Source organism: Hyla sarda, chromosome 8 (assembly GCF_029499605.1).
Source record: "Hyla sarda isolate aHylSar1 chromosome 8, aHylSar1.hap1, whole genome shotgun sequence".
NCBI classification, from domain to species: Eukaryota; Metazoa; Chordata; class Amphibia; order Anura; family Hylidae; genus Hyla; species Hyla sarda.
Window position 1 is genome coordinate 62370006 of NC_079196.1, and position 13625 is coordinate 62383630.

Consider the following 13625-nt stretch of genomic DNA (forward strand, 5'->3'; position numbering starts at 1 on the left):
GTACATACATATTATAGAGTGTCACCTTATTATAAATAATAAGTCTCGTCCTTCAAATATCAATGGGCTTGGAGACCAAGTAAGATTTGGCAGCCACTACTCACACCTTCCCTGTAATAGAACTTGTGAAAGAAAGATTAGAAAACTGAGACTAGACTCCCCGGTGAGATCCAGGACTTCCCAGCTCATTCACATTCTGCTCAGCAAATTTTGTCAAATGGCCTTAAAAAATCCTTTTCAGTCAGCATGGAGTTTCACGCGCCTCTTGCACTACTCTTCCTATCATTAGACACCTGCTGCCATATTTCATAGTACAAATAAAGTGATGATACCAGAGGTGTAGCATCTGGCCCCAATGCAAAAATCTGCAACTGGGTTCCCACCTACCACGCGTTTCAAACTGTACAGTTCTCAATCATGGCATACAAGTGTCTGGGTGCAATCGCCACACATAGTTAAACCTCTGGGGATACCATTAAAGGGGTACTCCGCTCCTAGACATCTTATCCCCTATCTAAAGGATGGGGGATAAGATGTCTGATCACGGGGGTCCCGCTGCTGGGAACCCCGCAATCTCTGTGCAGTAGCCAGCATTCGTTTAGAAAGCTGGGTGCAGGCGGCTGGGGTCGCGGCATCACGGCCACGCCCCTCGTGATGTCACACCACACCCCCTCAATGCAAGTCTATGGGAGGGGGCATGGCGGCCGCCATGCCCCCTCCCATAGACTTGCATTGAGGGGGTGTGGTGTGAAGTCCTGTATCCTGTAGTGTAGATTTACTAGGAATCTCCCAGCAGACTTTAAGTGTATGGATAGAGTACAGCATTAAATGGTAGGTAATAATAGTATACACAATATACTAATTCCAATCATATATCTGTATATTCATCAGATAGCAGGCTGAACCATATGTAATTTGTAGCCCTATGTATCTAGAACCAGTGGTGTATACCATAGATACACAGTACAGAGTACTTTATTCATGCTTACAGACAACGATCACTCATCAGTGACATGGCAAAGGTCGTGCGACATGATATGTGACAAAGACTAAGTGGTTGAGGGTTTCCTTGCATCTGAAAAATATACAAAATTTTTGTCCAACCAGATCTGCCCTATCTGAACCAGAATTAATAGAACTATTATAGAACCCATGACCTTGTACACACAGACTACAATAGAGTCAATGAGTCAGATTTGGCCACCAGTGAGGCCGTGGAGTACACCGCCGCACACCTCATCGGCTTATAACTTGTGATTGTAGTGGGTCTTATCACTGAGACCCAGTGTGATTTAAACTTTTGACATATCAAGACAACATGTCAAAGTTTGTTTATAAATACAGTGATACTTTAGGCTATGTTTATTGAAGAAACCAAAATGCATTGCTGTTTTTGTTATAGGTCAGACGCCAACTGAACTTGAAGGACCCCTTTGAAGGGTACCATTGAGTCCCGCTATGGTGCTAGGGAAAAAAAAATGCCATCATTCCTGTCAAATAAATAAGATATAATCTATGATGGGGGCTCATAAGGGAACTTCCAGCACAGATGTAAACACAGCCTTACCCACATGTTTGCGTAGTGCCCTGTGGCTCCATATAACCCTATGGCTGGATCTCCACTTGGCTTTTAGTTTTTTTTGGAAAACCGCCACTGCAGGTTTGAGCCAAAGCGAGCAGTGGAACCAGCAAGAAGAAGTAGAAGTCCTTCCTTTATATTTCCCATTCCTTTTGAATCCATTTCTGGCTTTGGCTCAAAAACTTCAGTGGCAGAAAAAAAAAAACTACCAGTGGAAATTTAGCCTATAAGAGATACAGAAATAGCAGAGTTGTATGGCTGCCTTCATCACCTCTGATCCAGAGTCATAGGGATTCTACAGCAGTGATTCTTTGGTAAAGTAATTTATCTTCTATGCTCGCTGATTGAATATAACAAAAACTACACCGTTTTGTCTCAAATTAAAAAAAAATGTAATTAAATTGTTGATTTAAAAAATATCTAACTTTTTTGTTCAATATTGAATATGTCCATGCATATTCTTCTTCCACTACGCATCCATTAGCAATGTGATTCCGATTCTTTGTAGATTAATTGTCCCTCCATGAAAAGTGGGTCAAAATAAATTGGGGAACAGATGTCCAATGAATTGCTATATATGTTTTTTAGTCTGTTTATGGTGCAATTAAAATAGTACAGGCAGCACATATCCAGAGAGAGAGAGCCATGAACAGCTGACTGCAATCAACAAAGACAAATGGTAACCTTAGTTGTACCTGGACAGTCCCATGTAAATGTGTACGTGAGTGCTCAAACGCTTTTACAGTTCATCCACATAGGCAAGAAAAGAGAGAGAACATAGCACATACAGTAATGTTCAATGCAGGTGCAGCTCTATTCTTAAAATGGGGAAACGGTTACAAGGGGGCGGATGGATGCTTCGGGGGGGAACCTCAGGCCTGATGGAGCACAGTATAGAGTGACACGGACTGTAGCCCGAGGTTCCCCCCGAAGCCTCCGTTTGTGCTTCGTTCACTCTCTTTCCTTGCCTACGTGATAAAAAAGTACAGGAATGCTTAGCTCACATAGCTTATCTTCATGTGTCAGTGTAAAATAAACCATTTACATTGTATGCTATGTCCGGAGGGCTAGATGGAGCGCAGTATAGCGTGACACAGACCGTAGCCCGAGGTTCCCCTCCGAAACCTCCGTATGTGCTCCGTTCTCTCTCTCTTTCCTTGCCTACGTGATAAAATAGTACAGGAATGCTTAGCTCGCAAAGCGTGTCTTCATGTGCCAGTGTAAGCATAGCGTATCTTCATGTGCCAGTGTAAGCATAGCGTATCTTCATGTGTCAGTGTAAGCATAGCGTATCTTCATGTGTCAGTGTAAAATAAACCATTTCCATTGAATGCCATCCATTAGACCAGTGTTTCCAAACCAGGGTGGCTCTAGCTGTTGCAGAACTACAACTTCCAGTTCGCCAGAATGCTGGGAATTGTAGTTTTAAGACAGCTGGAGTTACACTAGTTGGGAAATTCAGCAGTAAATAATGGAGAGCTGCTTTTCACCTATTAATGCCCCCTACCCTCTGGGCCCCACTGCACAGGTTGTATTTATGATATGTCTACTCTTCGACAATTGTATCTTTATGGCATATTAATTCAGAACAAAAGTGACACAATTATGTAAAAAAAAAGCATGTAAGTGTGACTGACTTTAGCGAAATTGTTGCTGGTGCATTACATTTAAATTCATTTCTGCTAGATCCATTAGAATATTGCAAAAAGTTGCCCTAAACTTTTCATTCAAAAGTGGGCGCTGCATAATAATCACAAGCCTGATTGGCCAAGAGTCAATACGGGTTTACAGCTGGCATGCAGGACACTAATGGCTTTAAGGGCCTGTTCAGATCACTATTTTCCCTTAGGTTTGGGTCAAAAAAGGGTGCCGATGCATACCGCATCATACTGATAGCAGCCCTAATGACTTCCATGCCTCAAATGTAGCCAACCAGTGACTTCATTGGTGCCATTTTCCACACATATGTTACAGGGCTCAAAAGTCCAGCGCACCATGCTTTTGGGTTCTGCAAAATGAACGTATACATGCAAGAACACAGGCCAGAGTTTCCCAATCAGTGTGCCTGCAGATGTGGCAAAAGGATGTCCGGGAATTTTGGAAATTGTAGTTTTGCAACAGCTGGAGGCACCCTGGTTGGGAAACAGTGGCGTGGTTACTAGTTAAAGGGGTACTTCGGTGGAAAAAATCAACTGGCTCCAGAAAGTTAAACAGATTAGTAAATTACTTCTATATAAAAATCTTAATCCTTCCAGTACAGAGGAAGTTGAGTTGTTCTTTTCTTTCTGACATCAGTGCTCTCTGCTGACACCTCTGTCTGTGTCAGGAACTATCCAGAGAAGGAGCAAATCCCCATAGCAGACCTCTCCTGCTCTGGACAGTTCTTGACATGGACAGAGGTGTCAGCAGAGAGCACTGTGGTCAGACTGGAAAGAACTACACAACTTCCTCTGGAGCATACAGCAGCTGATAAGTACTGGAAGGATTGAGATTTTTTAATAGAAGTAACTTACAAATCTGTTTAACTTTCTGGCACCAGTTGACTTGAAAACATTTTTTTTCCACCAGAGTATCCCTTTAACTATGTTTGGATTATTAAAGTGAATACAATGACATGCCCATTTTTTTTATATCGGACTTTCAGATATCTGAACAGGTATAGATAACTTTAACTTTAAAGTTGTTTAAAGTTTAAAACTGTAACTTTTTTTTTTAAGAGTGTGGTGGTGGTTAGGGATGAGCGAATCGAATCCGAATTTGTTACGAATTTCAGGAAAAATTTGCTTCACAATGAACCCGAATATCGCCACGATTCGATCACACAAATCACTTCATTAAACTCCATTTAGTGCGGTAGAGGCTCCAAGGCATCTAAGATGGCGGCTCCACATGTCAGAACATGGGGCAAGGAACTCTGGGAAGGTGGGTAGACGGGATGACCCTGAATCACATGCAGCATGCAGCCTATCAGCAGCCAGTCACCCCTGTGATGTCACAGCCCTATATAATTGGCAGCGATCTTGCACTAATAGGGAAGGGAGAGAGATTGAGAGAGAGAGTGCAATTTTGGGTGTACTACACAGCAACTGTGTGCTGCAGCACTGGTGTGTACAACAACTGAAAAGCTAATAGTAGCCAGCCAGTTAGGGTGAGCAGAGCACTAAAAGCCATAATCACCTGCTATTAGTGCCTTATACAGGTTGCGTAGCGGAGCTTATTGTCCTCTATTAAGTGTAACCTTTGTGTACATAGGTGGTGTACAATTTTTTTCCTGTTAAAGTCTTAAGGGCCTAGTTACTGTGAAAGGCCAGCCAAAAGTACACACCTGCTGCTGTCCTAGACAAATACTGTTTTAAGTGTAGTGGAGCATATTGTACTCCCCTCATAAGTGCATACCACGTACGTACATCTACGTGGTGTACCAATTTGTACTTGCCAAGAAGGGAATTAATAGGGCGAGAGTAGGGCCTTACAGGAGACGTTTTTACCCCCACCTGTTACAATGGACAATATGTTGTTCTCTTCCACCTTTTCAAGGAAATTGTTACTAGTCTTAAAAAGGGCGGCCCCACTCAGGAACCAATCCCTATTTCCACCTAAATACCCTGGGAAATGTCAGTGTTTGTAGGTGGAAATAGGGAGAGGTTCCTGCGTGGGGCCGCCCTTTTAAGGGTAGGTAACACTTGCCAAGAAGGGAATTAATAGTGCAAGAGTTGGGCCTTACAGGAGAAGTTTTTACCCCCACCTGTTACAATGGACCATATGTTGTTCCATTCCACCTTTTAGAGGTCTTTGCATCACATCAATACTTGGTGATGTAGGTGGCACATGTTGTTTTTTGCACACCTTTCCTTTTGTTAAATAAAAACAAAAATTTGGGGTACATATATTTTATCCTAAGATTATTATTAAAAGTAAATTTTTACGTAATGCATATCCTCAATACTTGTGCACATTAACACTTTTACAAAAGAGACCATTTTCTTCTGCCTACCTGCCTCAGCAACTATTCTGATCCTGCCACCCGCCTGATGCCATATATCTGATGCCAAGTTCTCCTTTTTTCACCCACCTTTGTCACCGGGTACTGGTATTGCCACCCACCTCCCCACTCTGTCACCGGGTCACTTTCAGGACTCCTGATGCCACCTCCAGACTGTCTCATTCTGCCATCATATGTTCTCCTCAGGCTGATGCTACCTCCAGGCTGTCTCATTCTGCCACCCTATGTTCTCCTCATTCTGATGCCAGATCCAGGCGGTCTCATACTGCCACCATATGTTCTCCTCATGCTTCTGCCACCTCCAGGCTGTGTCATTCAGCTACTATATGGTCTCCTCATGCTGATGCCAACTCCAGGCTGTGTCATTCAGCCACTATATGGTCTCCTCATGCTGCCACCACCTCCACGCTGTGTCATTCAGCCACTATATGGTCTCCTACTGTGCCGCTATGTGGTCTCCTCATGCTGCTGGCACATTAATTAAAACTTTTAAGGTTCATCTATTTGAAATCTTCAATTTAAATGTAAAAAGATATCTTTAACCCCTTAAGGACACAGGGTGTACCTGTATAACAAAAGGATAACGAGGTGGTGTAATTGTTACCGTATAATGTACTATGTAGAAACGGAAGCCTCCAAAAGTAAAAAAAAAAAAAAAATTCTTAAATTTTTTCACATTATGTTTTCCGTTTCATCATAGATTTTCAGGTAAAATTACTGATGTCATTACAAAATAGAATTGGTGGCGCAAAAAATAAGCCATCATATGAATTTTTAGGTGTAAAATTGAAAGATTTATAATTTTTTTAAAGGTAAGGAAGAAAAAATTAAAGTGCAAAAACTGAAAAAACCCTGATCCTTAAGGGGTTATCTTTTCAATTGTGAGGCCCTATGGTCTCGTCAGGCTGTTGCCACCTCCAGGCTGGATCATTCAGCCACGATATTGTCTCCTCATGCTGCCAACACCTCCATGCTGTGTCATTCAGCCACTATATGGTCTCCTCATACTGATGCCACCTACAGGCTCTGTCATTGTGCCCCTCTGCAACAGTGATTCTAATAGCGACGCCTCTAATCTGTATGTCATACTGAATAACAGTATTATTTCACTAACACAGCACACTCCCTATGCGTGTTACAGCAAGGCAAAGCTTTCTACACCCCTATTGAGGCTCTCTGTAGGCCAGAAATAGCCATTTTTAATAGCAATTCGCCGCAAATAATTTTTTTTGAAAATCGGCCGAATCAAATTTTTCAAAAGTTCGCTCATCTCTAGTGGTGTTAGTAGTGGGGATTCTTGCTGAAATACATCCATCCCTGGAGCTTACATATGAAACATTCAATAATGTTCTTATTAAATATGAATGGTTTTCTGTATTATACTTTCCTTTGCAGTTCAGTGCAGAGTAGCAGTAAAAATTTTAACAAGGACACATGGGACGTACATAATATGCGGATGGAGCAGATTGGGGTAGTCGTGACTAATTAACCCATGCTCCATTATACACCATTTTAATAGCTTATGTTTCCTAGGTACCTCTCAGCGCTTCAATGTCCCCAGTTCGACTGCACGCCTCTAACCCTAACCTCTATGCAGATGTCGAGTTCCAAAACCCTCCAAGTCATATAACCGATGCTCTGGAGTTTGCATCTGACTACACCAAGCTGCAGGAAGAATTTTGCTTATTAGCACAGAAAGGTATACCCAGAAAGAACAGACGCTTATCTTTTTTTTTTTTTTTTATGTTGTCAAGTGTATTTAAATATTCATGATATGTAATGAAGAAAAAAAGCAAATGGCTAAATGTGCATGTGCTATTTAAAAGGCTTTAAATATATTTAAAATGTTTTAATGGTTAAGCAAAGAAAAGCAGCTGTCGGCAGACACTCCATAAGGATAGGGTGATACATAATGGATCTGCCAATGACCGACCCAAGACTGAGCCGCCTGCCTTTGCCCACTCATAGCAGCAATCAGCACACACACACGGGGATCTGCGCAACTGTAGTAAACTGCGTGTGCATGCACAGTTTACTTTCGGACATTGGGGCCATTCTCTGCCTAGCTCAGGGAGCAGAGAATCAGCTGCGATGTCTGTGAGTAAAACCTGCACATTCACAGTTTACTACTGTAGCACAGATCCTGGTGTGTGCGCTCGTAGCAGCGGATCGCACAGGCAAAGGGTCTGTCACTGGCAGGCTCACTCTAGGGTCTGTCACTGGCAGGCTCACTCTAGGGTCTGTCATTGGCAGGCTCACTCTAGGGTCTGTCATTGGCAGGCTCACTCTAGGGTCTGTCATTGGCAGGCTCACTCTAGGGTCTGTCATTGGCAGGCTCACTCTAGGGTCTGTCATTGGTAGGCTCACTCTAGGGTCTGTCATTGGCAGGCTCACTCTAGGGTCTGTCATTGGCAGGCTCACTCTATGGTCTGTCATTGGCAGGCTCACTCTAGGGTCTGTCATTGGCAGGCTCACTCTAGGGTCTGTCATTGGCAGGCTCACTCTAGGGTCTGTCATTGGCAGGCTCACTCTAGGGTCTGTCATTGGCAGGCTCACTCTAGGGTCTGTCATTGGCAGGCTCACTCTAGGGTCTGTCATTGGCAGGCTCACTCTAGGGTCTGTCATTGGCAGGCTCACTCTAGGGTCTGTCATTGGCAGGCTCACTCTAGGGTCTGTCATTGGCAGGCTCACTCTAGGGTCTGTCATTGGCAGGCTCACTCTAGGGTCTGTCATTGGCAGGCTCACTCTAGGGTCTGTCACCGGCAGGCTCACTCTAGGGTCGGTCATTGGCGGATCCCCAGCATAAAATACGCTGCGGATCCCTTACATGTGACCCTATCCTTAAAGGGAATCTGTCAGCTTTAGCAGCAGGATGCACATCTCCTCCCTCCCCCACCCCTGCTGGCCTTGATTGTTGTACAGGGCACGTCTTCCGGCACTGAACTGTGCATGTTGGGGTGGAGGAGGGAAAAGGCATGCATCTTGCAGCTCAGCACAGCCTCTTTGGCACTTGAGCATAATCTAGTGCTGACAGATTCCCTCTTCTATCAGACAAATATCCACAGGAACAGGTGGAGGGCACTATCATGTTCTCAGATACAACCCTCCTCAATCTGCATCGTTATGAGCAATAGCTTATATTGTTTTTTTTCTTATTATTATTGCTTTTAGGGTCCCATCACACTGACTTGTTTTGCTGCAGATTTTGCTGCAGATTATCTACTTCTTATTTTCTTTTCTACTGCTTTTTTTCTGTTGCTTATTGTCTGCTAGTAAGGCAATAATAAAATAGGCAGCAGAAAATCAGCTGCAGAAAATATGCAATAAAATACGCTTGAATAAATGGACCCTTAAAGGGAATCTGTTATCAGTATCACCGCTAACCTGTTGGTACAGACATGTAGTGCAAGTGACACTGATGAAAATAGTGTTGACTTTTCTGTGCGCTGTGGCTCTGTTATGCCAATTTTGTGGATTATGTTAATGAGGTGTCTTGTTGCTCTCAAGACGTTTCCAAATTCCAAGGGCACCTTGTTTTTTTTTTTTTGCAGCTGGTTTTCTGCATTTTATTTTCTTCTACATATTTTTAGCTTCTCATTCTTTGCAGCCTATTTTTTATTGACCTACTAGCCAAATGTAAGTAGCAGAAAATAAGAAGCAGAAAATGTCTAGCAAAATATGCCTGTGTGAACCCTAAAAGCTACAGCAAGAAGTAAACAGTATGAACTATTGCTCATGATCCAGATTGAGGAGCATTGGGTCTGGGAATATACCAGCCCCCTCCCCCATTTTGTGTGAATATTTTGCTGATAGAGGGGGAAATGTGTGTATATATACGATCTTGGCTAGTGGGTGTCATGGTTGGTTGGTTAAGGGTCCCCTTAACCTCCCATGTACACCCGGTGGAGTTTCCTTTTACTTTTCTTTTTTGAGGATACTATGGGGCAAAAAAGTATTTAGTCAGCCACCAATTGTGCAAGTTCTCCCTCTTAAAAAGATGAGAGGCCTGTCATTTTTATCATAGGTATACCTCAACTATGAGAGACAGAATGAGAAAAAACTCCATAAAATCACATTGTCTGATTTTAAAGGGGTACTCAAAAAGTTAAACGGATTTGTAAATTACTTCTATTAACAAATGTTAATCCTTCCAGTACTTATTAGTGGCTGTATACTACAGAGGAAATTCTTTTCTTTTTAGATTTCTTTTCTGTCTGTCCACAGTGCTCTCTGATGACACCTCTATCCATGTCAGGAACTGTCCCGAGCAGGAGAAAATCCCCATAGCAAACCTATGCTACTCTGGACAGTTCCTAAAATGGACAGAGATGTCAGCAGAGAGCACTGTGGACAGACAGTCCAAAAAGAAAAGAACTTCCTCTGTGGTATACAGTAGCTAATAAATACTGGAAGGATTAAGATTTTTTAATAGAAGTCATTTACAAATCTGTTTAACTTTTGGACACCAGTTGATAAAAAAAAAAAAAAAAAAAAGGTTTCCACCGGAGTACCCCTTTGAAGAATTTATTTGCAAATTATGGTGGAAAATAAGTATTTGTTCACCTATAAAGAAGCAAAATTTCTTACTGTCACAGACCTGTAACTTCTTCTTTAAGAGTCTCCTCTGTCCACCACTCATTACTAGGGATGTCCCGATACCATTTTTTTAAGACCGAGTACCGATACTTTAATTCTTGTACTCGCCGATACAAAGTACGAGTACTTTTATTTTAAAGGGAATCTGACACCAGAGTGACCCGGTTTCTGGCGCTGCTTACCGTGCTGATATGTGGGTTTTTGTTGTGTGCAATGGAGGCGGTTGCTGTAGTATGAGCCAAGATTTCTCTCTTCACCATTGGACAGAACAGGGAATTTGCATTGGCGGCGAGACCGATGTCTCCGGAGAGATAGTGTTGATGTTCACATAGTGAGTAGCAGTAGAAACCGGGTCACCTGCACTATCTACATATAAATTGAAGTTAGTGCAGGTGACTCTGCTGTAAGATTGCCTTTAATAATAGGTAGTATCCGTTTGTAGGTAGTATAGATAGCTGCAGACATTAGTAGCAGCCCCCTGTAGACCGCAGCCCCACCCCTGTTGACCGCAGCCACCCTTGTAGACAGCGCCCCCCGTGTCCCACTTGTAGACAACAGCCCCCCCCCCCTTGTAGACAGTGTGCCCTCTTGTCCCCCTTACAGACTGCAGCCCCTCCCCCCCCCTTGTAGACAGGGAGCAGGGTCCCCCCTTGTAGGGAGCAGCCCACCCCTTATAGACAGCAGCCCCCCCCCCTTATAGACAGCAGGCCCCCCCCTTATATAGACTACACTCACCTGCGGCTGTCCTCGGGTGTTGCCGCTCTGCTGTCCCTTTCTCCCGATTGCATAATTGCGTCCTATGGAGGAGCATGTGACATACACGTCACTCTGCTTCCTCCGTAGCATTACGCAGGGGAGGAGTGGTGTCACATGCTCCTCCATAGGACCCAATGATGCGATCGGGAGAACGGGACAACGGAGAACGGGACAGCAGCAGGTATTGGACATGGTATCGGGGACATTAAACGAATCCCCGATACCATGCAAATGCCGAGCATGGGCCCCGATACCGATACTAGTATCGGTATCGGGACATCCCTACTCATTACCTGTGGCACCTGTTTGAACTTGTTATCAGTATAAAAGACACCTGTCCACAACCTCAAACAGTCACACTCCAGGACACCAGAAACAAAATTGTAGACCTGCACCAGACTGGGAAGACTGAATCTGCATTAGGCAAGCAGCTTGGTGTGAAGAAATCAACTGTGGGAGCAATTATTAGAAAATGGAAGACACACAAGACCACTGATAATCTCCCTCAATCTGGGGCTCCACACAAGATCTCACCCTGTGTTGTCAAAATGATCGCAAGAACGGAGAGCAAAAATCCCAGAACCACACGGGGGAAACTAGAGAATGACCTGCTGAGAGCTGGGACCAAAGTAACAAAGGCTACCATCAGTAACATACAATGCCGCCAGAGGGAGTTTAAAATCCGTGCTGCCCAGCAATAGCCCCAAAACATCACTGCTCTAGAGGAGATCTGCATGGAGAAATGGACCAAAATACCAGCAACAGTGTGTGAAAACCTTGTGGAGACTTACAGAAAATGTTTGACCTCTGTCATTGCCAACAAAGGGTATAGAACAAAGTATTGAGATGAACTTTTGTTATTGACCAAATACTTAATTTCCACCATAATTTGCAATAAAATTCTTTAAAAATCAGACATGTGATTTTATGGATTTTTTTTCTCATTATGTCTCTCATAAATGAGTTATACCTATGATGAAAATGACAGGCCTCTTTAAGTGGGAGCACAATTGGTGGCTGACTAAATACTTTTTTGCCCCACTGTAACTATACATCTGAATTGAGCGGAATTACCTGTTTTTATAATTGGTTTTCTCTTGATGACTATAAAAGTCATCAAGAGAAAGATATACTATAAAAGTATAACTAAAGAGAAAAGGCATAAACAGTACAAAATCAAATGAAATGTAGCAAATAGGGACACACAAAGACCCGGTCAGTCAATGACACATTGCAGTAGGTGCGTCATAATCAGACAAAGGGATGCCAGAAAATATCAAGGTATACCAAGAAATGACAGGGCTACAAACTAAGGTAGTATAGGAAAGACACTGCAATAAAGAATGAGCCAAAGGCAGAAAAAAGCTCCAATGCCAGAAAAGAGAGAAAAGAAAAAAAAAATGCCTAAGAAAGAATGGTGGTTTTGCAATGTCAAGGAATAATGGTTATGGTTACCTGTAGATGTCTGAATAAGGATTTTGGGTATTTAGATTGAGCCATACCAAACAGGTACATTGGGAATAGACACACCTACACGTCTGATACTACTTTAAGAACTGCTTACCAAAACAGCGTGAATGTAAGACATTCCCTGAATGTGTGTGATCATACCCTCAGCACTCCCACATCGCCAACAGGTGGTTGGCTCAAAAGGACACTAACTATGAAGCTTCACCGGCATATGGTACTAATGTGACAAGATCTTATATCTGGTCTCTTGGGTAGCGGATTACTGCATTATGGGTTACACAAAAACATTTAGTTCATTGAGTTTCAGCTCCCACACCTGACAGTAAAAGAAGAGGGATTGCAAACTAGAAGAGAATAAAAAGCTGTAGATGGCCGAAATGGACTGTGTTAGTACAAGGAGCCTAAGGGAACGGTGTAAACCAGATTGCCCGAGGGAAAAAGGGCCATAGCTGGAGGTATTCAAGAGGGGCTCAACAAATTGAGGGCCAATCAGCCAGCATTAAGAGGCTTTTGTGAACCTCCAGCCAGAAAATGATGAAAACGAAGAGGGCGGGAGAAAGAAGACCCAAAAATACTTCTTTAAGAACACAAGCCCATTAGAAGCTCTGGATGATCTGATATCGGAAGGAGGGATCCAAGACGATCAACCAAAGAGCCTCTGTGCCAGAGACATACAGAGAGGCCAGGGTATGGAGCATGAATAAAAAGAGAGGCTAGGTATCCTGGACAGAGGGGGGCTATGTCCAGGGGAGAATGAACAAGGCCTGAGTGCAAAGTTCTTGTGCCAGGCAAACCCACAGTTAGATTTGGTGTCATGAAAAAAGTCAAGTATTTGGGTATCTGCAAGATCCAAACAGAACTGAGCTAATAAGGAGATGAAATTTAACTGAAATATATGAGAGAAGTCAGATGAGATTCTGGCCCCTAAATATTTCAGGCCAAGTGAAGGGGAAGGAAGAACAGAGCAAGTCCATTGTATGACTGAGCAATGAGACATTTAGAGCCTCATATTTGGAGAAATTTATTGTAAAGCCGGAGTCCCGCCACAGCTGCCAGAGCCGCGATCATGCCAGTCCCGGCAATATTAACCCCATAGATGCCGTGATCAAACCTGATCACGCATCTATGGTGGTGACAGGGGAAGCGCGCTACCCCTCTTTACCAATGGCAGCGCTGCAATACGATCTCGGGTCGCCGTTGGTTTCTGCGTGCAGCTAATCA

The 13625-nt window shown here is 43.3% G+C and overlaps 1 protein-coding gene across 1 annotated transcript in view; it reads left to right on the forward strand.

Annotated features, from left to right (window-relative positions):
- The window catches only part of OSBPL6 (oxysterol binding protein like 6), a 282887-nt gene that overhangs the window by 185056 nt on the left and 84206 nt on the right, over positions 1 to 13625 (forward strand). Inside the window, 1 exon segment of the mRNA XM_056536461.1 lies at positions 7116 to 7281. Coding sequence (XP_056392436.1) covers positions 7116 to 7281 — 166 coding nt within the window.